This window comes from Lactuca serriola, chromosome 7 (assembly GCF_051521515.1).
Source record: "Lactuca serriola cultivar US96UC23 chromosome 7, Lser_US96UC23_V15, whole genome shotgun sequence".
Lineage (NCBI taxonomy): Eukaryota > Viridiplantae > Streptophyta > Magnoliopsida > Asterales > Asteraceae > Lactuca > Lactuca serriola.
This window is the reverse complement of record NC_136414.1, coordinates 63,211,336-63,237,683: the sequence shown is the minus strand read 5'-3', so window position 1 is coordinate 63,237,683 and position 26,348 is coordinate 63,211,336. Positions and strand designations below refer to the sequence as shown.

At 34.6% G+C, this 26,348-nt stretch overlaps 1 protein-coding gene and 1 pseudogene across 1 annotated transcript; one reads left to right on the top strand and one right to left on the bottom strand.

The window, feature by feature from the left end:
- The first annotated feature begins 4,760 nt into the window (after window positions 1-4,760).
- On the top strand, window positions 4,761-6,800 carry LOC145062317 (SPX domain-containing protein 1-like). The gene is made up of 3 exons (XM_079009935.1): window positions 4,761-5,275; window positions 5,882-6,008; window positions 6,113-6,800. The coding sequence occupies exons 1-3, from the start codon at window positions 4,958-4,960 to the stop codon at window positions 6,556-6,558; spliced, it is 891 nt and encodes a 296-aa protein (XP_078866061.1). The 5' UTR covers window positions 4,761-4,957; the 3' UTR covers window positions 6,559-6,800.
- A 3,778-nt stretch (window positions 6,801-10,578) lies between these two features.
- On the bottom strand, window positions 10,579-11,612 carry LOC145062316 (uncharacterized; annotated as a pseudogene).
- Between the last annotated feature and the right edge of the window lie 14,736 nt (window positions 11,613-26,348).

The window sequence follows — 26,348 nt, the reverse complement described above, 5'->3', positions numbered from 1 at the left end:
GAAAATTTGAATGGAAAAGATGAAGCTTTTCTAGAGAGTGTGTGTTTGAAAGGAGTTGATGAAATGTATGTGTGTGTGTTGTGATCTTCGGCCACAAGTAATAAGAAGAAGGAGAAGAGAGATATAATGAGTTGACATGCATGGAAGTATGGGAAATTATAGCATTGTTACATGTTGAATAATAGGGAGGTGACATCTCCTAGTTAATTCTCCCCACCATTCTTCTCATTTTCATTCTTTTTTTATATATATACATGGGCCGAAATGGTCATTTATGGATGAGCTTGGGCCTTGTACGAAATTATAAGCCCATAGAAAAGGTTCTCGGCCCATTGGGCCCTTAAGTGTATTTACGACCCAAACTTAGCATAAAAGGAGGGATATATGGTCCATTAGGGCTAATTAAATAAGATATGGCCCAATAAGGATCCATAAGTGTAAATGGAAAACAATTTCGGCCCAATAGGGTGATTTATTTCATTTTAGGCCCATTATGGCCCAAAATGTTGAATATCATGAAAGTGGGTCCAATTAGAGCCCATTTAAGAGTTCTAAGCCCAAAATAGTCAAATTGGAAGCTTATTGGTCCATTAGACCCATTAAGGAAATCCTAGTCCATAATGGACTTAAACCGGGATTCCTAGAGTTTCCAACCTTTTGTTGACTATTTGGTTGTTTTTATAGAGTGTTTGATAGAATTTTGTTGTCATTGAACAAGCATCATACATGCTCTCAAGTTTTAGTTACAATGTTATCCTTGTTTAATGTTTACAAAGCATTAGAATTCCTAGTTGTGATATATATGCTCACCAGGCTCCCAAGCATGACCCACTCAGTTTTGTTTGCATTACAGGTAATGACACAAGAATATAAATTAGTGGACTTGACGAGAGATTTTGGATTATAGATCGTAGTTATAAATAACTGTTGTAAGGTCTATTTTATATTGTTTATGCTTTTGGTCTGTATCGGAACATGACATCCCAAGATTTTGTTATTTAATTAAAATACATTTCTTTAAAGAAATGCTTTGATAAATTCTTATCATATTTTGTTTTGGGAACAAATTCCGCAACTCTTTTAATCGAAGGATTACTCTGATTTTATAAAACAAAGCATAAACAAATCGATTTTTTCTGGCCGTGAAAATGGGAATGTAATATAAGGCCTAAAGGCTACATCTCATTTTACTAAGAAAATATTGGATTTTATGAAAGAACACACTCACCTTTCCAAAAAGGACTTTTACTGTTAACTCTGTAAGTACCTAGTGAATATGTCAGGGTTATATATAATAAAGATCCGACAGACCATGGAATGAGTGGTTTCTGCCTCATTTCATGTTCCTTGTTTAGTTCTGGGCTTAGGGAAGAACCACACAATCGACTGTCTGTTCGATCTGGATTGTATATACTTGTATACACTAAGTACTCGTAGAAGGAACTAGTATGGGTCACATCTTTTTACATTTCTTTACATAAAAAAATATAGGATTTTCTGGAGGAACATACTAAGGTTTTTCCAAGGAACAAAGAACATACTTTCTAAATACAAATGATTATGAACTCACCAACTTTAATGTTGACACTTTCAAAACCACTTGTATTCTCAGGAAACTAGTAGACAGATACACGTACAAGTTTCGAGAAGACGGAGCAGAGTAGCTTCAACTCTTTGTTTTGCTATTTACTTTTAGAGTCAATCATATGTGAATTGAATACAATGTAAACTCTATATTATTATTACAATGGCTGTTGTTGCTTTGATTACTATTATACAATTGTTGTGATATTGTACATGACGTCCTCCGCCTCGAACGTTTCCACCGTCTCGGTTTGGGGGTGTGACAGTCTACATCAGGTAAGCTAGCATGTCTACATTGTGGGAAACATGCACAAGCATTCAGACTAAAGAATGGTAATAAGATGTCATGGTTTGACTGCCATAGTAGATTTCTACAGGTAAATCACTCATATAGAAAAGATAAAAATAAGTTAAAAAGGAATCGTGAAGTGAGAGAAGGTCCTCCTCCAACTAAGAACAGTGAACAAACTTTAAGGGAAATTGAAAAGTTAGGTTTGGTAAACGTGACTGAACTAAATGTTGATGATGTAAACAAAGCATGTGTCGATCATGGTTGGAAAAAAGCATATTTTGGGATTTACCATATTGGAAAACAAACTTCATTAGACATAATTTTGATGTTATGCATATTGTGAAAAATGTATTTGAGAACTTTTTTTTTTTACACTGTAAGGGATGTCAAAGCGAAGACAAAGGACAATGCAGCAGCAAGAAGAGATCTGAAACTCTATTGTAGGAAGAAAAAAGGAGTCGAAGATGATCAAAGAGCATACTATTCTCTAGACAAGAATCAAAAGAAATTCATATGTGAATGCGTGGAGAAATTACGTTTCCCCGATGGTTATGTTTCTAATTTGGGGAGGTGTGTTGATTTAACCGCATGTAGACTATTAGGAATAAAAACCACAATTGCCATATTTTTATGCAAAGATTGATGTCAATTGCATTTCGCGAGATGTTGCCAAAATATGTGGGGGAAGCATTAACAGAGTTGAGTCTTTTCTTCAAAACATTAACAACAACATCAATCACAACAAAAGACATGGAAAGGATTGAAGTCTAGATCCTAGTAATTTTATGTAAATTAGAGACTATCTTTGTCCATGGTATTTTTAACTCCATGGAACATTTACCAGGACATTTTCCATACGAAGCGAATATAGCTGGTACCATCCAATATCGTTGGATGTATCAATTTGAAAGGTTTATATGTTACATCAAAATGGATGTTGCTATTTTTGTAAGTCGTAACTATAAGTTAATTTACATATTATTTACTATAGATATCTAAATCAGTTGAAAAAAGATGTGAAAAATAAAGCTCGAGACTGGTGTCCCTACACGTAATAGAAAGTTGACTCGAAATGATGATGGAGGAGGAGATGAGCAACCTGATGATAAAATGAAATTTTAGATATATGTTCAGATCATGGTCGTCACTATGAAAGATTTAGTAATAGAATGTTGTCTGATGAGGAGTTGCATGTTTCCCATACTTACATACTTCGTAACGAAGATGAGATCAAACATTACATTGGATAATTAATATATACTTCACGTTTTAATTATAATAATCATTTGTTGTGTAATTGTTTTGAATAACATTTACATGCATGATTTTGTTTATTACATCATAGTAACTTTCAAAATGTTATTTAAATGGTAATACAGAATATTTGAAGAAGATTTGAATGAACTTATTGGGGATATAGATGAATAGGAGCTTACATGCATGATTTTGCCCTAACTGTGAATGAACATAACTCTTTCATACAAGCTCGAAATTAACTAACTTTTAAACATAACTCTTTCATACAAGCTCGAAATTAACTGACTTTTTCTTAGATTTTAGTCCTCTGTTTTGGCTACAATTTCGACTTCAAAAACAATTGAATTAGTTAAGAAATAGTTGAGTTACACATCTGTAAACTATATTAGGGTTGTATGTTTTTTTCTCAGCAATATTTATAAATTTTGCCTAACTTTGAATGGCCATGTTGTAGCCCTCTATCTTGACTACAACTTAGCCTCAAAAAATAGTTAAATTTGTAAAAAAAAAAAAAAAAAGAAGAGGTAGTTTGCTTACACATCTTTAAACAAGGGCTGTTAGACTTGGTTTTTTTTGGCAACAATGTTTTCATTTTATTTTATTGTAATGGTAAATTAAATCATGAGACAATATGAAAATGAAACTTCAAAATGCGGAAAACGATAATATACTTTAGAAGTTCGGTTTTTTGCGATTTTGAAATTGAAAAACTGAAACATAACTGATATTTTTTGCTCGTTTTTCGGTTCCTATATTTCTTTTATTTAGGTTTCGATACCGTTCTCATCCATGTACACGACTCCACTCTAAGCATAACATAACATTCTATTTAATAATGAAAAGTATATTTCTTAAAATGCGTGTAATATACATTAAAGCGTTTCACTATCTTCAGAGTCTTCTTTACTTTTAGCATATCCACTAGAAGATCCGGATACTCGATCCCAATCTGTCAAAGTAACATTAGTCAATCTTTCTTTATATTACATATTTTAAATCTAAATTGCAAATACATATAAAAAATCTTATCCCCTTTTACAATATTATATTATTTTCTATTGCAAACCAGTTATTATTATTATTATTTAAAAATATAAAAAAATTGCACTACACGATAACAAACAACGTTAGACGGAAAAGGATCATTTAATCATATCATAATACTATTTCCTCTAGAATACTTATTCTTAAGAAGGGTTCTCCGAGAAACTACAACTTTATAGACTAATAATATGTAATTAATTTAAATAATTTTTTAGCAATCTATGATCTATATTTTTATTTTGTAACATATTAGTACACATTAGGAGCTAAAGTTATACATGAACTCTAATAATCATTTTTAATGTAAATGATTTTGGAAATGAAGCTTGTAAATAATATTTTTGTTATTAAATAAACTTATTATGAATAGGAAAAAACGGTTAATAATTTTTTTAATGTGTATCATAAATCAAATTTACTCTTTATACTTTATATTCAATTCGATAAATAAAAATGTGTGACTAATTGGGATATGTATATATAAAGTTTAATCTTTAAAGTATGTTTATTCCAAAAATACCCTTTCTTTGTCTCTAGAGAAGGAATTAAACCAGAGATATTCTCGTATAAACCAAAAGAATATTCCAATTCCGCCCCTCCGCATATGCTTCCCCTTCATATCAACCCTCACCCACCACCTTCCCCTCCATAACCTCAACTTAATTCACACACCCAATTCCATAAATCCCAAAAAATCGATACCCATCTCCCCAAATCCCCACAAAAATCAAAACCCATTTCACGTAATCAAGAAAAAATCATACCCATTTGAAGAGCGACATGAAATTCGGCAAGAGTCTGAGCAATCAGATCGAACAAACATTGCCTGAATGGAGAGATAAGTTCTTGTCTTACAAGGACCTCAAGAAACAATTGAAGCTAATCAACCCACAAGGGAAATCCGGCGATGTTTGTAACAGGGAAGCTAAAAGACAGCGGGTTTCCGGCGGTGTTGCCGGAGATTGGACGGTGGGTGATGGCGGAATTGGAGAAATGTCGAAGGAGGAGATTGATTTTGTTGATTTGTTGGAGAAGGAGATTGAGAAATTTAACTCGTTCTTCGTTGAGAAAGAGGAAGAGTACATCATCAAATTAAAGGTAAATTTCTTCATCAAGTTTTCCTGCTATTCACTTTTTTTTCCGATGGAATGCGAACGCCCATACATATACCATGTTTGTACATGATGCATATATAATAGTACATTAAGGTACAACTTTACACTGCATAAGTACAAATCCCTATTCCTGTTCTTGTCACTCATTGAGCATATTAATCGTGATCCATGAGTTGTAATGTACAACATGATTATGCATAAAAACATAACCTCGCGTAGCCACGTGAAGCAATTTCTATATTCTCTGCATTATGATATTGTACATTTGCTAACCATGTACATGTCTTCATGCATTGGTTACAATCATTTAATTCTGTTGAAGAAGATTCCTCTTGAGTGGATGTCTCTTTTCCACAAAGATTCTTTCAATTTGAACCACAAGAAAGATTCCTTGACAATATTACCCTTTGATTAGAATGTATATTACTTTTCGGCCCATGAATATTGCAACCTTCTATACTTTTTGATGCTTTACCACAAGAAAGATTCCTACGTTACTTTTATTTAGGTCCACAACATCTAATAACTATATTTTAAAAAACTTTATTCCGTTTAATTGCAAAAAATGACAACGAACTTTTTACATCAGGAACTTCAAGATCATGTGGCAAAAGCAAAGGATTCAAGTGAAGAGATGATAAAAATCCGAAAAGAAATGGTTGATTTCCATGGAGAAATGGTTTTATTGGAGAATTATAGCGCGCTAAACTACACAGGTAAATATATATTTTTCTTGAAAAAAAAATATTGGATTTTTTAATTTAAAAATCTTTTTTTTTCCCCGAATTTTACGACCTAATATTTATATTTAATCGAACAGGAGTAGCTAAGATTTTGAAGAAATACGATAAAAGAACCGGAGCCGTTCTTCGTTTACCCTACATTCAAAAAGTCCTGCAACAACCATTCTTCACCACAGACTTGCTTTACAAGCTCGTGAAAGAATGTGAGGCACTACTAGACCTGCTCTTCCCTCTAACTGAACCGTCAGCTTCATCAGAAGAGGAAGCTGATAGTAGTGGTGCTGGCGACACTGATGTCGCCAACACCTCGGGAAGCGCAGGACAGTTGAGCGCTAGAGAATATGCTGAGCTTGAGTACATGAAGAGTTTATATACAAAAAGCACGATTTCTGCTTTACGGGTTTTGAAAGAAATAAGAAGTAGGAGCTCGACTGTCAGTGTATTTTCATTGCCACCGATGCAAGTGAGCGTGTTGGAGGAGACTTGGAACAAGTTTCCGGTGCTTGAACAGTTAGCAAAGTAGGAAGGGGAATTTTTATACTTTGATGTGTTTTTTTTTTTTTTTTTTTTTTTTTTTTTTTTTTTTTTTTTTTTCTTTTTGTGAATTTGTTTTTTTTTTTTTTTTGAAGTTTGTGACTCGGTGTTAGATAGTAGATATCGACTACGATAGTAAAATGCATAGGATATAATCATATATAGAACACACGGATTTTTTCCGTTATGATTGATATGTTCAACACTAAATTGGTATACATCGTTTGTGTATATCGTTTTGATCTTAGATTTTGGTTATATTATAATTTTATGTGGGATAGTTTAACGACTAAAGTAATTATTTGTTTACTAGAAATTAAAAGGTCATGTAGGATGATACAGAATAAACTTTATTAAACATAAAGATGAACGTTGTATATTGACCATATAAAACAGGTATAAACTACTGAATAACATGGCTATGATTTCATCTTTATATATTGACCATATAAAACAGGTATAAACTACTGAATAACATGGCTATGATTAGAGATTATAGGGACGGAGTCAAGATTTTTTTAGCAGTATTGGCAGCTAAAAGAATTTCGATCATAGTAACAAAAAAATAAAAAGAAAATTTAAATCGATTGTCGCCATAGCTTTACAGCGTTTTTTGTTTATTTCTTTTTCTAATTCGTGGCCTCCCTCACTCTCTTCTTTTTGATGATCGGATCATACAAACACAAACATTTGAGCTATGTGCATTGGATTATTACTTATTAGGAAAATATTGGGCTATTTTTTCTCTCAAAATTTTGAACCTATAGGTGCACAATTTTTTTGTAGTTGCACATTAACACAAAAATGTTTTCTACAAAATTTTACACTTCTGGACGATATTGAGTAGTTGTCCGTGCCACCCCAAGAAAGAAGACGAAGTACCTGAACCTAAAACTTTTGGGATGAGTTTGGGGCCTGGTAACGGTTATGAGACCAGGTATTGGATTTTTTCTTTTAAAGCATTGTGTGGGTTTGGGATGATTATGGTATTGAACTTATACCCTGTTGGTGATTTGTTATCATCAATGTTATTTAAGTGTAATGAGATTACTTTGTTGACCAAAAGTGATTTTGATAAATATTAAACAAGTAAGGAAGGTGTGGAGTACACACTTGTTTAAGTTTGATCAAGTATCAAAGTACATTGTCATTTAGGGGCGAAACCCCTGAACGAACGGTGGTCCGGGGGCGGTGCCCCTGGGAGCGGAGTCCAAGGGGTGGCAGCCGGATCGACCCAATTTTGACTTTTATTCAGTTGACCCGTTTTATGACCGTTTTGGTGGTTTTTGTGACAGTTTTAAACTGTTATATGACAGTTTTCAGACAAATATCTAAATTTAATTTTTGGTCTCATTTCTGGTACTCACAAAATCATATCCTCTCATTATCTTTCTTTCTCTCTAATATAATCTGAGTCTTATCCAATTAAGGATTTGGGGAGTGCCACCCAAATACTTCGATTAGAAAGTGATTATCACGATTCTTAGATTTCCAAGTGCCACTAAACCATATTTCCAACATGTCCGTCCAATTAAATGAGCTTGAACACTATATTTTTATAAACTTATAATTAGAGTGATATTATTCCCGCTTTGCGGTTGCGGAGGAACAAAACCTGCCAATATACAAAAATCTATGACCAAACTTGCCAATATACGAAAGTTTTCTGGCTAAAGCCTGAAAACCCATAAGTCTAGGGACCAAACCTGCCAAAACATGAAAGAATAGGGACCAAAGCTGTCAATATGTGAAAGTCTTGTGGCCAAAGTCTGAAACCCAAAACATCCAATGACCAAATCTTCAATATATGAAATCTTGTGGCCAAAATAAAATGTTGTGGGCAAATTCTCAAAACCAAAATCTGCGTAGCCAAAGCCTCGAAGCATAAAAGTATATTATTGCAAAGGTCATTTGGTTTTAATATTATAAATCTTTATTTAAAATATTAACCTTTCGGATGATGTGGGATTATATTTATGTAACATTTTATTAGATATTAAACTTCTTGACGTTGTTAAAAACTATAATTATTAAAAGAAATCGATTTATTTTTTGGATATGATTATTATCTTGTTTTAAGTAATAAAAATTCCATTGAGTAAATTTTAATCGATTAAAATTATAAACAGTGAGCTATATATATCTACAAACCGATAGTTATTTACAAACCTCATACCATACAGTCAAGACATAACCGAATTAGAAATATTATTTTACAATATATGTATAAGATTCAGGCTCACCGCTCACCAATACACAAATACCCGTGTCATACCCCTTTGGCCTTTTCATTGTCATCTCTAAACATGGCATCTTCTTAAAAAAGAACAAAGAAAATATAAGATGGCGATATAATGTTTTTCTCCCTAAGAATACAAAATGGTTTACATCATATCATACATGATTTCTTCACGACTTCAAATTACACTCACGGTGTCGTTACGGACTTTCTTCCTTTCAAGTGACTGACTGCCCTTCTATGTTTGACTAATTACACTTTCAGTCCCTAATGATTTGTAGTAACAGGATTGTCATCTACCCTTCTAACCAGAGGTAATATTATTAGGTCAAAGATACATTTTAAAAAACAACTAAAACTGAAATGTGGGTCAAAGTCGCTAAAAATGTTTTATATTGTTAGAATGATATAGTTTTTAATTTAATCATATTTAATACAATAATTATTTACCAAATTATAATTTTTTTTGATGATTTATGTGATCATCTTCTCTACGACTATACGATCCTTTATATTCAAAGAAGTTTCTTCCTCCTTGGACACTAGCAAGCAGCAAGAATCTCGTTCCCTTATTCGGTTATTCCCTCTTGTATGTCACGTTTTTTTTGCCAACAAGAAACTATAAAGGGTTTAATTCCCTTAATAATATGTAACTTCTGATAATCTCTAAATATGATTTTTTTTAACAGTCAACCATATTATCAAAAGAAAAAAACTCTAACAAGAAGCTAGAGAACAAACAAAAACCATTACAAATTGTTTAAAGAAAAATGCAACCAAAATTCCAAAGAAAAACATGTTTTTTAAAAGTATTGCTGATCTAGAAAAAAAGAATTATCTCGTAGAATCAAAACTAATATCTTTTCTGATCTTACCACCACCAAAAACTTTATCCGAAACCTCCGCAAGTATCATATTGTATGTGTAAGTTATCCACTTGCTCGAAAAGTTGCGTAATAGAATCAAAGGGAGTAAATTGAACTTCTAGTCATCTAAATACTTCATTCCAAGTTATAGCCGCAACCTCGCACCTAACAGATAGATGATCCAATTGTTCTGCTTTCAGATTACATATCGGGCACAAAGTACACAATACATCAATTCCACGAGCGTCAAGGTTATAACGAGTCAACAATCTATTCAGAATATTCCTCACACCAAAATATTAACTTTACTATAAATGAACGAGTTCCATCTGCTAGAATTATTAACACTTGGTAAGATCTTTTTATCAATCCATCTTCTAGTATCCGCTAATGAGAAGTTTCATTCTTATCCTATACTCCAACACCTACACCCTGCTCCCGAGTTCATTAAAGGAAAGAAAAGAAAAGAAAGGAAGAACAAGGAGAGAAAAGAAAAGGAAGGGAACGGAAATAATAAAAGTATTCAGTGCTCCCGAGTTCGAAAGAAAGGAAAAGAGAGTATTCATTTTAGGTGCTCCCAAGTTCATTAAAGGAAATAAAAGAAAGTAAAAAAAGACAATTATACCCTTTTATGTTTTTGAGTAAATATTAAGTCTTTACATCCCCACATTCATTCTACCGTACCCCCTACCCCAAAAAAACCAACTCTCCCTTCCTCCCCTTTACTTAAAACATTAACAAAACAATTTTATTTTAACATAAAGTAAATTGTAAAAAGGGAAACCGCATGTTATTCAATTGTTTTCAAGATGCAAAACGAAAACCACAAACAACTCAAAAAAAATAAAAAAAACCAAAATCATAAACGCATTAGATCAATCTAGTAACAATCACCCAAGGTTATTTAATCACGTGCACCCATCATATCTTTGAGGACACCCATCCGTATCTGAAGGGGACAACTGAACAATGTCCTAGCTTTTGCTTGATTTGTTGCCAAAAAATTTAGAGCCCTCGGTAATTCATGTGGTTCCAAACCCACCAACTCCAATTCTCTATAAATTTCTTCCCCTGTATATTCCCGAGGATAAACTCTATCAAAAATTATATTACCCTCCCTGATAGCACCAGCCACATTATCAACCGATTTCATTATCTTTGAGTTAATATCTTCTTCTTCTTCGTCGTCTTCAAATTTCCTCTTTTTACTCTTACACTTTTTTGCACATGAAGACTGTTCTTGTGAAAAAGGAGGTGGAATAACATCCTGAATGTTATCATCAAGATCAACATATTCGTTCTCCAAATGAATTTCATTGTTAGCTAACATGTCATCAACTTCTTTAATTGTTTCAACTTGAATATTTTCATTTTTATTTAATCGGGCATTTCTTTCTTTCGCTGTCTCAGCATGTGCACCAGATGCCCTATCCCTTGCAAATAACATCAACATCTCATCGAAGTATGCAATCTTTTTTGTCTTTAACGACACAGCCTCAGGTTTTGACTGTATAACAACACAAAAATAATTAGTATTGCAAACGATAACATAAAATATTTAAAAAAAATAACATAGACATAAAAGGAACAATTACTTTTATTAAATTATCCCATACTTCTTCCTCCGCTTCTATTAGTTGAGTAGACGAATTCCAAGAGAACCCGCTCATTGAAATTCCCCTAAACAGATCGTACCATTGCGAAAAATGTTTTTTTTAAGGTTTTGTAGCGATTCTTCAAATGACTTTTGGTAATATCCATTTGATGGTTTGTGTTCAATTCCTCAACCATTTGAGCATATGCAGTTGGTGTGAAACTACCACTCACCCTATTGCATGTCTCTTATTGTTTAATCATCGCTTGGATGTACGCATAATCCATTATTTCTGACCATTTAACTTGTTCCTTTTCACTACCACCAGCTTCTTGTTTGATCATGATGACTTTGCACATAGGAATAAAAATTAAAGAATGGTACATTGTTAGACCACAATATGAAGGATAATACTAATCAAAAATATGAAGGGTAAATAACATAATTAATCTCAAAAACCAATCATCAATACAATGTGAAATTGAAAACAAAATGTATCAAAATGAAACTTGTTTTACATATCAATTTAATTGTTTGAATGTGTCAAATAATTTGCCCACATTTCATTTGCAATTGAATTCCTTAGTTGCTCTGCCATTCTATTACCCTCATTTGTTTATGTTGAATTACGACGATCTTGCTCTTGTGGTTCGTTTAAGATCTCTTGCATCACCTCATCTTCAAGATTTATGTCACGGTCTTCATCTAATAAAAGTTGTGTAGAATACAACATGCCAAAAATATGGCAGATTGTGTTTCACAAGAGTAAAATGGTTCCGTTGTACTTCGAATGATAGGAAACCTTCTTTTAAGGACACCAAAAGCTCGCTCAATGGTGTTACGTAAAGAAGCATGACGAAGATTAAACAACTCTTTAGAATTTTGTGGACCACGCATGGAGTACTCTTTTAAATGATATCTAACACCTCTATATGGCGCCATTAGTTTATTCGTATGAGGCAAACCCCCATCTACTAAATAATATTTACCTATAAAGAGCTTAATCAATATTATTGAAAAATATTAGATATTGAAATTACATTGTATATAAGAAGCTGTACAAAAAAAAAAAAAAAAAAAAAAAAAACAGAAATTGTGCGTACCAGTTGGAGAAGGCAGAAGGCTAGATGATGAAGAAGGTAGAATAGAAGACGATGATGAAGAAGGTAGAATAGAAGACAGGGGCATATCCTTTTATCATCAAGGCTAAGGGTATTTTCGTCATAAATTAACTTTTTATCTCCCATGCGTTTCTTTCTCTCCAATTCCTCCCGATTTGGGAGGAAAGTTTAGAGCGGTACAATTCCTCTACAATCCGTTCTGTTCTTCTCTTCTCTTCTTAAAAAAAACTAGGGAGCAACCAAAATTCTCTGTTTTCCTTCCAAATCCTCTCAATTATGTTCTGTTTTTTCGTTAATTGAAACTCAGGAGCGGGGCGCTAGTATCCACATTATCTGTCAGATTTACATCTAAAAGAGCTATATTCAAATTTAACTGAGAATTTTCCTCTCCACGGATATCATGACGCCAACACCTCTTCCAACCTAAAGTTGATTTTCAATTAGAAATTAAACAATTTTAAATTAATTCTAAATGAAAAGGATGAGGAAAACTAGTAGACAATTTTTGATCTCCAAGCCAAACATCATTCCAAAACTGAATTGTAGTCTCATTTCCTAGTTTTCTTTTAGCTACCGAATAAGGGAGGATACCATAATCTTCAAGACGAGAAATAGAGGCAAGAATCTAAGCCCAAGGACCTTGTCCTCGGTTTGATCTATACTTGGAATCAAGATCTCCCTGATTACAAAAAATTTCTTACATGACTTTTACCCAGTAAATCATCAAAATTCAAGAAGTGCCATTTCTATTTTTTAAGCACGGAGAAATTGAAAGCAATCAAACTTCCAATATTAAGACCTCATTGAGACATATCAGCAAGAACCGAATCCCATTTCACCCAAGGAAATTTACGGTGATCATCATCTCCACCCAAAAAAAATCTTATCCCGACAAGCTTCCAAATTTTTAGCAACTGTGACCGACATCAGGAAAAGTGACATTTAATGAGTTCTATAGGGCTTTTTCAGGAATCGATTCTATGTTTGAATAGCAGAAGCACTACTTAGTAGTAGAAACCCCGAGAGACGAAGATGGGACTATTTCATACCACGCCCAAAATAGATCTTAATAAAACTGATTAACCTCCAATCGAAAGAGTATCAACCTTCCACATAGACATCTTCTTCTTAACTTTTTGGAGAATAGGCTTCAAACCAATAATATTGTTCATATTTTGACCGACTGGAATCCCCGGATATATAAAAGGCAACTTATCAGGTTTACATCCAACAAACTGAGCAAAATTAACCACCTCTTCCCACCTAACCCCAACACCAAAAATGTTATATTTTTTTAAACTTATGTTCGATCCGGAAACAAGAAAAAAAAATTGTAGAATAGTCACCATATTGATCATATTACTTCTATCACAATCACCAAGAATTATGACATCATTAACATAAAAAAATGAGAAGAAAATGAGAGAGAGGATCTCATTGCCTAAGACCTTTCTGAAGAGGGGAGTCATTAAAAAGACATTCATTAAGAAGTACCGAGCTCTCGTAGAAATCAAACATTCATGAATCCAAAAAACATCGCTTTTTTTTACCAAACTTCATAAACTCCATAATCCTTTCCAAATAATCCCAGGTGACCGAATCATATGCTTTAGAAAATCAATCTTAAATATCATTATTTTTTTTCTTTCTCTTCTTATACCACTCGATAATTCCGTTTACCATTAATGGCTCATCCAAAATTTGTCTATCTTTAATAAATGCAGTATGTTCACTACTAGCCAGATCTCCAATTGCCTTGGAAAGACGAATAGCGAGAATTTTTACAACAATTTTGTATTGAATACCAATAAGACTGATCGGGCGAAAATCATTAATCACCACTGGGCTCGCCACCTTTGGAATCAGTGTAATGACAAAGGAAATACAATCCGAGGGAATTCTCGATTTCTGTAATACGTCCTTCACAAAATCAAGGATATCAACCTTAAGAATCACTCAATACTTTTTTACAAAAGCAAAATTAAAACCATTTGGTCCCAATGATTTATCACTACCACACTCCCATACAACTTGTTTTACCTCTTTCATAGTAACCGACCTCTCAAGCTTTAACGAAGAAGACATAGAAAACTCTCTAAATCGAGAGCTTCTATGAATAACCAGGACGACATCAATCTTTTTAAATTTTTTATCATACTGTTCAAAAAAATCTTTTTGAACACATGAAGGACCTATAACCCACTCACCATCCACCTTAACACCCTTTACGGTGAGTTGTCTTCTTTTTTTATTAAGATCACCATGGTAAAACTTTGAGTTCTCATCCCCTTTATTATCCCATTTGGTTTTTGCCTTTTGAGAAACATCCATCAATTCTTTTTTCTCCAAAAATAAAAGACTAGCTCTAACATTACTTCTTTCTTCCACCACCAATATCAATGATTTTTCAGTTCCTGAAATGACAAAGGAATTACAATCCGAGGGAATTCTCGATTTGTGTAACACATCCTTCTCAAATTTAAAACCATTCGATCCCAATGCTTTACCACTACCATACTCCTATACATATTGTTTTACCTCTTTCGTAGTAACCGACCTCTCAAACTATGACATCCCTCATTTTCGTAACCAAAAAAAATTTCTTTATGCTTTCAAAAATCATGATATCTTTTATTTGCGGAAATTCCCATTATAATACAATATTTTGATTTTCTCAAAATAAATAAAACTCTAAGGATTTCATAATCGATACATAACATATGTTATAGTGTAAAGACCTAACGGTCCTGAACACTATTGTAGGTCTTCTCTTCAATCACTCCTCCAACAGTCTTAACACTGCTACCTATGATACATATAAATGAGAGGGTCAGGTTGGAAAACCTGGTGAGATACGTATGGTTTTCAATTTCACGATGTTTTAATGATAGTTATTCATATATCTTATACCTACAAAACCAACTGTTATCATCAACACACACACACACACACACATATATATATATATATATATATATCATATTTATAAGACAATATACCCCATCATGTCGATCCTCACATACTGGTCCTATACAACGAACTTACCCCAGAAGGATCAATGTGTGAACAACAAGTTGAATATACTGCTTCAGTGATTCCATGGCGGCAGACGAGGATCAACAAGGACAGCATACGAGGGGAAAATGGAGTACTCAAATGAACATATTGATGGGTTTTATACTAACAATCATATGTGTGCAACCAACCCTAGTTTGGATGTATATTTTCTATATTAGACATACAACAAAGAACACAAAGGAAAACCCTAATATGCATCTAATATTTTCAAAATACACATATGAAAGATTAGATCAGATACCTTTATTTCTATGTAGTAATAACAACTAATTCTTGAAGTTCATTTGCTCTTGAGAACAAGTACCACAATTGTATTACCTCTAATGCCTCACAAACACACTAGGGGTGAATGCATGAATATGAGAGAGATGAGAGAGGGTAGCATGCTCCAAAATTAGGCACTCTTAGGGTTTCACAAGGTGTGGACGAAATCTAGTGCCAAAGGGGTGTATTTATACTTGAGGCTAACTAGGGTTTTAAGGTGGAAACCCTAATTCCTTAGCTTGGGGCCTAAGCAAGTCCATGGACCTCCTTACCTTAGGCCTTGGGCGAAAATTCCTAGAACCTTCTAGGGATTTTCGGCCCATCCCTAATAAGGGTGATCCAATGGCCCGAAGCCTCAACTATCAAATAATTACAAAACAGCCCCTGCACTTTCAGTCTGTCCCTTTAATCCCAAAATTAATTCCAAATTATATTTTGGTTAAAACTTATTAACAATATGATTTCTAATTAATATATTATTCTTAAAATATATTAATAAATCATATTTATAACCCAATTTATTATTCTTAGTAATAACTCAACCTCTCTCCTCAATAGTCATACTGTCTAGTCACCAGTGTGAAGGCAACTCAAAAGACCATGCTACTATCAAATCAAGTACATACCAATTATAGTTATGGGCTTAGACACCTAATCCAATAGTCTCCCACTTGGATAAGTCTAATAACTATAATTGTAAGCATGACTTCGAAATCTGATTAGCAATCGTAGCTCTCAAAAGTCGATGTCGAACTCTAACCTAGTCAATAACGCGTCCTTTAGATAAGGGAACACAATCCTCCATTCTGCAAGATATCGTGTGGACAAAGACATGGAACATAATCATTCTCAATGTCCAACAGTTTGTTTCGCGATTTCTGATTTGTTTGACAAGGGACTTAATTGAACACATCAACTCAGTCCTGACCGGGCCCGACACATAATTCAACACAAAATCATCGAGGGGTCCAAGATATCGATTTTACCCTGTTAGGATAAAAGGAACAGATAAACTTTGACTTATATGCTTGTACTATTTACTCATCAAATCGTACACAACAACACATTTTATAACATCAAGCTATTGATGTGTTTACACATTATCAATGCACAACCAACTTGCAAACAACAACTCATATATCTCGGTTTAAAGATTATACGATATTATCGTCTCACAATCACTCGTGATGAATTCCATGAAGTGATTCAAATGAGCGTGGGTTTAATCCAATACTCAAATCCTATTTCAGGAGTACTCATGAACATTGCAACAAACCTTTGCTATGTCAAAGCACTTAGACAATCTACAAATCAATTCATGATAGCCTTGCCTAAATTTGAATAATCCAATTATTTTGGAAGTAAAACATGCAAAAGTGAAACAATAGTAAACAATTGACACAAGATAGTAAACTTTACTCACAAATAAATCTCCATTACTTAATCATCAAATGTCAATTACATTTATCTATTACAAGTTTCTAAAATATCTATCTAATCACTAAAACTAATATCGTCCTTCAGACCAATGCTCCTCACATGCTAAATGTGCTTAATCCTACTCAGACCCTTTGTGAGAGGATCTGCAGGATTCTGTTCTGACGATACCCTCTTGACTACGAGAAGTCCTTCTTCTACTCGAAGTCTGATGAAGTGGTATTTTCTATCGATATTTCTGGATCTGCCATGATCCCTTGGTTCCTTGGTTAGGGCAACCGCTCCTTCATTATCACAGAAAATCTCCATGGGCTCCTTTATGTCTAGTACAACTTCAAGGTCTCCAATGAAGTTCTTCAACCATATAGCCTCCTTCGACGCTTCGCTTGCAGCTATGTACTCTGGTTCGCACGTTGAATCTGTTGGGTTTTGAGCATTTTAACACTCCTATGGTGTACATGCAACCCTATAAACCTTGGATCTATGTTTTCTCTATTATACATGCAAATAAGAACTTTCCAAGGCTTTAATCCTAACTTGCATACTATGAGGTAACTATACTACAAAGACTAGTTAGATGACATACCTTTTGGTGTAGCTTGATGTCTTCAAGCTTTAAAAGCTTAGCCCCAATAGTGTGGAAGCCTCAAATGGAATCACAAATCACCAAAACACCTTGGAAGACTTTAGAGAATATGGATACTTGGTTCTCTCTAGTGAAATTGGCTAGCCCTCTTAGTGTACCCACACTCGTGCCAATTTCACCAACCAAGGACATCTTTATATAGTGTGGAGGATTAGGGTTAAACCCTAATACCCATGACCTTTCATTTCCTAGGATCCATGGGTTAAAGCTCCATGGACTATCCATGAAAGCTTAGCCCAACCTAAATGAACTTGGCCTGTTCCATATATATAAGAGTCCATATTTAATTAGTTCATTTTGATCACTTAATTAATTCTAAATTAATTCTTGATCAATACTAATTAAATAATATGATTCCATATTAATATATTATAACTTATAATATATTAATATTAATCATAAACATACTATTCTCAAAAGATTATCCATATAAATTGTGTCGGTGAAGTGCAACCCAAATGGACCATACCGGGTCGGGTCAAGTACATACCAAATATAGTTATGGACTTAGACATTAATCCAACAATCTCCCACTTGGATAAGTCTAAAACTATTATTGAGTATGACTTCAAAACCTAACTGGCAATCGTAGCTCTTAAAGCCGCTGTCGAACTCTGATCTTGTCAACGAACTTGTCCATTAGATAAGGGGTCATATATTCCTCCATTCTAGATATCATATGGACTGAGACATGGATTATAATCATTCTCTCTGTCCATTTGTTGTTTCTCGATTTCCGATTCATAACGACTGACTGATTGAACAAATCAAATCAGTCCTGGCTTGGCCAAGCACTCACATGTTTCATCATTAAATCATCGAGGGGCCCACAAATATCGCTTTTATCCCGAAGGTAAAAGGAATGGATAAACTTCGACTCATATGGCTTGTTCGACTACTTGTTGAATCATACACAAAGGCACGTTTTATAACACCGAGTTACCGAATGCGTTTTCGTGCAATCAATGTACAACCAACTCATAGTAACAACTCATATCTCTAGGTTTGAAGAATATAAGATATTATCATCTCATGATCACTCGTGATAAAATCCATGAAGTGATTCCAATGAGCGCGGGTTGAATCCAATACTCAGAACTTATGAGCACTCATGAGTGTTGTAGCCCTTTGTCCAACATCTTAGACCTCTACAAGTCAACCCATGACAGTCTTAATTCATATCTACTTCCAAGATATGACCGACTGTGGATGGTTAGAATAACTTAGTCATTCCGGAAGAATAACCTAGTTTATTCTGGAAGTCAAAACATGCAAAATGAAACACAAGAATAATTGAATCTAATATGGTATCAAACCCTATGAATATAAATAAACTCTTTTATTTATCACCATACTGATTACTCTTTATTCATTGTTTCGGTTTTATCAACTTTATACTTGAATTAAAAACACTAGTTGTCCCATGCTCCAAGCATGTACACTATGTTTTTCTTAAACAATAGCTTTGCCATACACCAAGTATGCACTCTATGTTTGTCTATGATCCTTACTTTGTGAACTCGATCAATTGAACATAACTCCAATGATTCTCATTTCACAGTCCCAAATCCTTACTGCAAATGCAAGAATTCCAAATTCATGCCATTTACTAAAATCTGTTAAATTCTAAACTTATATGCATTGATCCTCTTGTAATGATTATGCACAAATTCAAAAAGACTTGACAACAACCATTACAGAGCATTCCAAAGGAGATCAACTCCTTGGAAATATCCTTCTTGCATTAAGTTTCCTAATCTTACACAGATTAAATAATTTCTAACTTTGAAACATTTCCAGATTCCATTTTGACTATCACATCTGAACAAGAGTTGCCTCCTTACAGATTATGTCAATATGGTCCTTCCAGAATTAATACTATACTTCCAACTGTCCTTGAGCAACCAATCTTTGGTAAACCTTAGATTGTCCTCAACAATTGCTTAATCATTTTTAGTCATATCCAATTCTAGACCTTTTCCCTTCTTAATGCCCCAGGCATTTGGAAAATTTTAGAAAGGATGAATATAGCACATGTAATCGATCCTATATCCGAAGTATATGGGACACGATTCATGATGTCTCACATAAAGACTAAACCAGTCTTTTGCTATAATATTTCCATTTCTATTTGCCAAGTTCTCATAATTCAGATTATGAAAAGGGATGCCGTAATCATAATCGAATTTTAGAACGCAAATAATGGACCCATATAGAAAATTTCCTTATGTTGAGCCATTCCAACATGAAATTCATATATATATCCTTGACTAAATGATTAAAACCTCACGATCTAAGCTTATAGATTTGAGATGAAGTATAATTTCCTTTCCCTTAATTATCGCAAAACAACTTTTTCCCAATTGAAACTTTTGTTTTCTATAATTAACATTGCTAACTTGCAATACTTATCATAATTATCATGCTCCCACTAACATGATGATTATTAGCATAACACTTATGCTCCCACTAGCGTTGACATGTACTCAGAAATTAGCTGACTTTCTTACTAAAGTTCAGATTTCTGATACTAGATTGTTTTTTATAAAACTTTATCAAAATCATACACCTTCCCTTAGATAGCTCATAGGTGTGTCTAAACAATTATGAAGAGGGATGCCGTAATCATAATGGTTAGACCTTTTTGCCACTTCTCACAAGTCCAGGCTAGTGTGCCGGTTAACCACACACGCTCCACTAACGACTTTGCGAATGCAAATGTCACAATTGCTATCTAGCTAAAATCTACTTAGTGAAAGTGTTTCCTCGCCATCATTTTCATGAATCGGAGAGAAACCTTATGACACTTAGATTTAATGGTGTATGAGTTCCTACACATATGAATTTGTCAAAACCATAATCACAAGACTAGGTTAGTGACAAATCCTAACTCATATGGATTGAACTTGTGCAATATAACACCGTAAATTTCAAGACAAAATTTTCATTTTAAATAATCATTTTATTCTTAGAACACTTGTTTAAAATCTCATTCATAATCGAATTACAAAACATAGCTCCATTTTCACTTGCATAGAAAACCAGGATCCTCCAAAATATGACTCTTGCTCTGGTGTGTACAATCAAGCCGGTGCCATACCGTGATACTGAAAGAAACCTGAAAACAACATAACACAAAACACTGTAAGCACGAAGCTTAGTGAGTTTCCCAAAATACCACACACATAACACATATAAGCCACTCGAGGCTATAACTCTATGGGTCCGTGCACCCAAACTCTGTGAACCCTTAGGTTCTAACTCTGTGAACCTTCCGGTTCTAACTCTAGGAACCCTTCGGTTCCAACTCTGCAAACATGCACAACATAAATCACATAGAAATAATGCAGTACAACACATAACATACATAGCATACAAATACTCTGTCACATAACTCTGGTTACCTACTCAAGGTAAAGTATAGTGAGAAGACTCACCTAGCAAGCAGAAAGCAGATATCTCCATACTCGGATCTCGAACTCGCCACCGCCTAACACGTAAGGCAAAACTCTCATGACTATAACTCTCGAGACTAGAATCAATCCTCTCAATGCACCCTCTTAAGGTTAAAAGACTATTTTACCCCTCTCTTGGCCCAAAGGCCACATTGCTGACCAAACCCTAAAAGTCAACGGTCAACCCTTGGTCAAAATCAAAGTCCTCAGTCAAAGTCAACCCCTGACTGACCCTACTTGCCGAGTCAACTCTATGACTCGCCGAGTTTCTATAATCAGAACTTCACTCAATCCGCGACCTAACTCGCCGAGTCACTCCGAGACTCGCCGAGTCCAACAACTCTGAGTCCACTCGCACACAACTCACCGAGTCATCCCTTGACTCACCGATTCTCGACTCAACCAGGGAATATCGGGACTCTTCGACAAGACTCGCCGAGTCCAAGAACAGACTCTCCGAGTCCAAGACTATCATCAACCTACTCGCCGAGTTGTTCATACAACTCGCCGAGTTCCAGGCCATCTTCATCCAACTCGTCGAGTACACCCATGTGATTCGCCGAGTACCACCGGTCTGAATCCATTCAGAAGCATTCCAGGCCATGCAATTGCTCCAAAACATAGATCTAGCCTCCTACCACTCATCCATCACGTAAAGTGGCAAACTTTACGTGAATCCAAAGAGATCTAGGCCATTTGCACATTGGGCTAGGGTTTGGGACATGAAAGCTTCACTAAACACTCCAACACAGGGACTTTCATGCTCTCTGATTCTTCTCCCTTCCAGATCTGAGGTAGCAACCTCAGATCTAACCTCTAGACTTCCCATTACATCCATAGACAAGTTCCCACAAACCCCAAAATGAAGAAACACATAATAACAGCCCAAGAACGAGATATTACCTCCAAGAGATGCCCCAACTGCAATGTAATTTGAATCCAAGCAAAGCCCCTTGCTCCAAGCCTTCAATCTCCCAAAATTCCTTCAACAATTACTTCTCCAAGCTCCAATCCACTCAACAATGGTGCTTCTCCGCGATTTAGGGTTTTCTGGGGCTCAAGGGGTGATAAGGAGGCTGGGAGGAAAACATAATGTTCTTTATATAGGGCTCAACCCCGAGAATTAGGGTTTTCTCCAATCAGCGCCTACTCACCGAGTCCTCTTCACTGAATCGCCGAGTCGGCTACTTAGCACGCGACCCAGTCGCGACTCTACTCGCTGAGTCCATCCATGGACTCGCCGAGTCACTCTTTCACAACTTACTGTTTTATCCCTTCAACTCTACTCTTGATATTTTGGGATGTTACATGCAATCTCAATTTCTTGCCACCTGGCAGCTCAAGGGCCTGCCATTGCTTCCAAGTTGTTGTGCAACCAATTGAGAACTCTAAGAACTCATATGCAAAGCCAACTTTAATTGGAATGGGCACAGAATATGTCAACACGATAGGTTATAAACCTCAAGTCGTGTGCTAGTGAAGAAATAGAGGTTTTTGTTCTTGATTGCTTCTTGAACCCTTTCAGGATCTTTTAGACTCCCACTGTCTCCTTGACCTATAAGACTTTCTTGCCAAATATTCAAGAGATAGTGTGTGGATTCTAATCAAGACAAACACTTAACACAATTAGCCTTAGTTGGTCTTTGTTTTATCCAAAACATCACAACTTACCAATTTCAAATATACAAGAGTAGAAAACTTTTACTCTTACATTTGACAAGTGTTTTAAACCTTTCTTTAAGATATGTCACTCAACTTACAGTCTTGGAGTATGACTCTAAGACTTGTTTTGAAACGAAGTATGACTCATCTTCTTGATTTGACCACTTCAACAATTCATAGCTCCTCTTTTTAGCTATCATAATGCACTTAGAGGATGAATTTTGATAAGGTCTCAAAATCATTAAGATGATCTTAAAACATGATACTAAAGTACTCTCCCATCTTTTCAGATTTGAGAAACTTTTATCCTTTTGCCTAATTTGATTCTTCTTATTCGTTCTGTCATACATTGAAAATCTTCCAATGTTTCAGAATTATACTTAAGCTTGTAAGTATAATCATATTTACTAAAACTTAGTAAATCATGACGAATAGTCTTATCCATCTTTTGTGGTGGACTTTGACAAGTGCATAAGAAAATGTACTTGATCCCTTAGTCCTTATCTTGACTCACACATCCATGTGAACAAGTAATTCGTCTTAATTTTCCAATGCTCGAAAGTTCTCATTCATCATACTATCCAACTTGCATGATTCCAAGTTTCTATCCAACTGAAACTTGGGTGATGAGAATCTTTCCTTATTTGGTAAATTTAGACACTACCACAAATGAAAGAATCAAATTCATATTTCCAATATTGCTATCAATGGAATCATATAAACAACATCTTTTCCTTTTTCTACAAATGCCATTGTAAGGATATTTTAAAATAAACAAAAATAAAAATTTTTCTTTTATTTTAAAACTTTGCGGGAAAACTAATCCTTACAATGCAAATGTATATGAAAACTTGTTGTTATCTATTCCTAAGCAATCTATCATAACTCTTAAGCACATGCTCAAAATTCTGATCACCGAACCATGCGATCCATCTTCGCGATCAGAATCAGCATATACTTCCTTTAAGTTTCTTTACTTTTCTTTGATTCTTATAACATCAACATGTGACCCAGCCACATCATGTAATAAGAATATCCAAGTAGGAACTTAATAAAGTTAGACAATGGAATTTACCTGAAATAAAGTCAAAATTATTGACTTTACCATCCTTAGGTAAGCTGGCAGCTTCATAACCAAAGCCCCTTCCTTTGGCAATAGAAATATATGGACCCTTAGGTAATAGTACATGCGACTATCTCAGACTTAACCTTTCTCTTTACCATTTGGTCAACCAAGTTGACTATGGCCAATCCCTTTCCATTTGGAAGAGAATGCATTTCTGGATTTCCTGTGTCACTATTGTCCTTGTCCATAAAGTTTTTGGGAAGTTGATCTCCTAATCAAATTTGCTTTACTAGTACACTAAATCATTTCTGATTTCGCAGCACCAAGCAAATAGATAAGATCATTAAGGGTCTTGTCATGGTCTATTTCACAGGAGTCCCAAAGGAACTCACTATGTGACTTAGAAAGTGATTGAACCACTAACTTTCTCAAATTTTGACACCCAACTCTCCCGGCTTGTCAGCATGTGACTTCATCTCCAAGATGTGATCACACCTAGACCTTGCCTTGCCAATAGGGCTTGAGTGACTTTGAACTTCTGGGTTAGGGAGAATAATTGTAGGAGGTGGAGGAAGAGAAGTTCCAAGATATTTGGGAAGATCATAGATGTCTGAACTTGACATCTCTTGGGAGATACTCAAGATAGTTGATTTAAAGTCCTTAATATAACACCCAATATGAAATATTAAGGCTAGGACCCAACAAACTATTTTATAACTTGGAAGAGGGATGCCGTAATCCAAGATATAGAATATTTGAAGGTAGGTGAATGACGATTCACCAATTTCCACCATGAAAATGAAATAATTAATTAGGTTTTAATTGGATTTGAAACTCCTAGATCTTTGAGATTCATTGAACGGTTCAATGGCATGTTTCAATCTCGAGTGTACCCTTCAGGTTTTGTGACTGGGATGTCGAGGATCACAAAACAAGGTGTGAAGTAACCATGCAAATTACTGGGTACCCTTAAGTGTTTACCCCTCAATCGATGTGCCAGTTAACCACAAACGCTCCATTGATACTATGATAAACATTAAGTTGCCCTTTGCCTACCTTGTTAAATACGAGTTAGTGTGCCGGTTAACCACACACGCTCCACTAACCGACTTAAACAAAGTGCAAAGTGTAATTTCATGGATTAGCACCTTATTCACATTTTCCTAAGTAACTAAGATTGGGTATTATTAAGAGTTTAGTTACTTAGTATATATCATTAATACTTTTAATGAAGGGAGAATTATAGTCCTGTCAAATCCGTTCGGCTAACGACCCTCCACCAGTCAAGCAAGCGGTGGGTGAGAGTGGACACTCATTAAGTTGCCATTTTATAGGCAACAACCTTATACCCACCTTATAGACCGGCTTCGTGAATGAGGCGTACTAGCGGTAAGACTGACTTTACTCTTATACATATATATTATTAACTTATAATATTATAAAGTATAAGGGTTGAATTTTAACTTTTAAAATTCTAAGGGCTAACTTGGAATTAAAGTATTCATAAGTGAAAACTTTTCAAATTCCAAAACTTGAGGGCAAGTTTTGTAACTTTCAAAACTTTTCTATTCCATAACTTATGTGTTTAAAGTAGTTTTAATTAAAAAACTCTTCAAGTTCCATAACTTGAGGACAAGTTATGGAAGACTTTAAACTAATAAAAGAATTAACTTTTCTTTATTTTATAACTTATGGAATTAATTAAGGTTACACTTTTTTTTTATTATTTAATGAAGAGACTCTTGGTCCTCCATAACTTGAGGACAAGTTATGGAGTCATAAAACCATTTAATTAGAACTAGACTCTTCATTTTGTAACCTTTGCCAACTTTTATGAGTTTTATGAAACTTAAATGTGACTTTTCATATAACTTGAGGATAAGTTACAAAAACACATTTTAGAATCAACTCTTAGATTAATTTGGATTGAAAACAACTATTTCACTCAACTTTTCTATTAATCTAAGCAACTCATAAGAACAAGATAATTCAAATCAAACTTTTTCATGTAATTAGTCTAAACCTTAAACTAATACAAAACATGAATCTATTGAAAATTATCTCTTTGAAGTTGGATTAGCATGAACATTACCACATCAAAAACAAGTTTATAAGTCCAAAAACATCTTAGGGTAATGTTCCTAGTCCAATTCCAGCCAAAAAAGTTGAATTTATGATGTCTGGGGGTCCAACTCGTCAAGTGCACGAACCAACTCGGCGAGTTAGATGCATTTTGCCTTGGACTCGGCGAGTCTGCTGGGCAGACAATATCAAAACTCAATTTTTCTGCTCCTTTTGCAAGTATAACAATAAAACAAGCCTAGGCTCTGATACCACTGTTGTGTTTTGAG

Coding starts and splice junctions, on each gene's coding strand:
- LOC145062317 (XM_079009935.1), top strand. CDS start 4,958: ATGAAATTCGGCAAGAGTCTGAGCAATCAGATCGAACAAACATTGCCT. Junction 5,276..5,881: donor AGTACATCATCAAATTAAAG/GTAAATTTCTTC, acceptor TTTTTACATCAG/GAACTTCAAGATCATGTGGC. Junction 6,009..6,112: donor TAGCGCGCTAAACTACACAG/GTAAATATATAT, acceptor TTAATCGAACAG/GAGTAGCTAAGATTTTGAAG.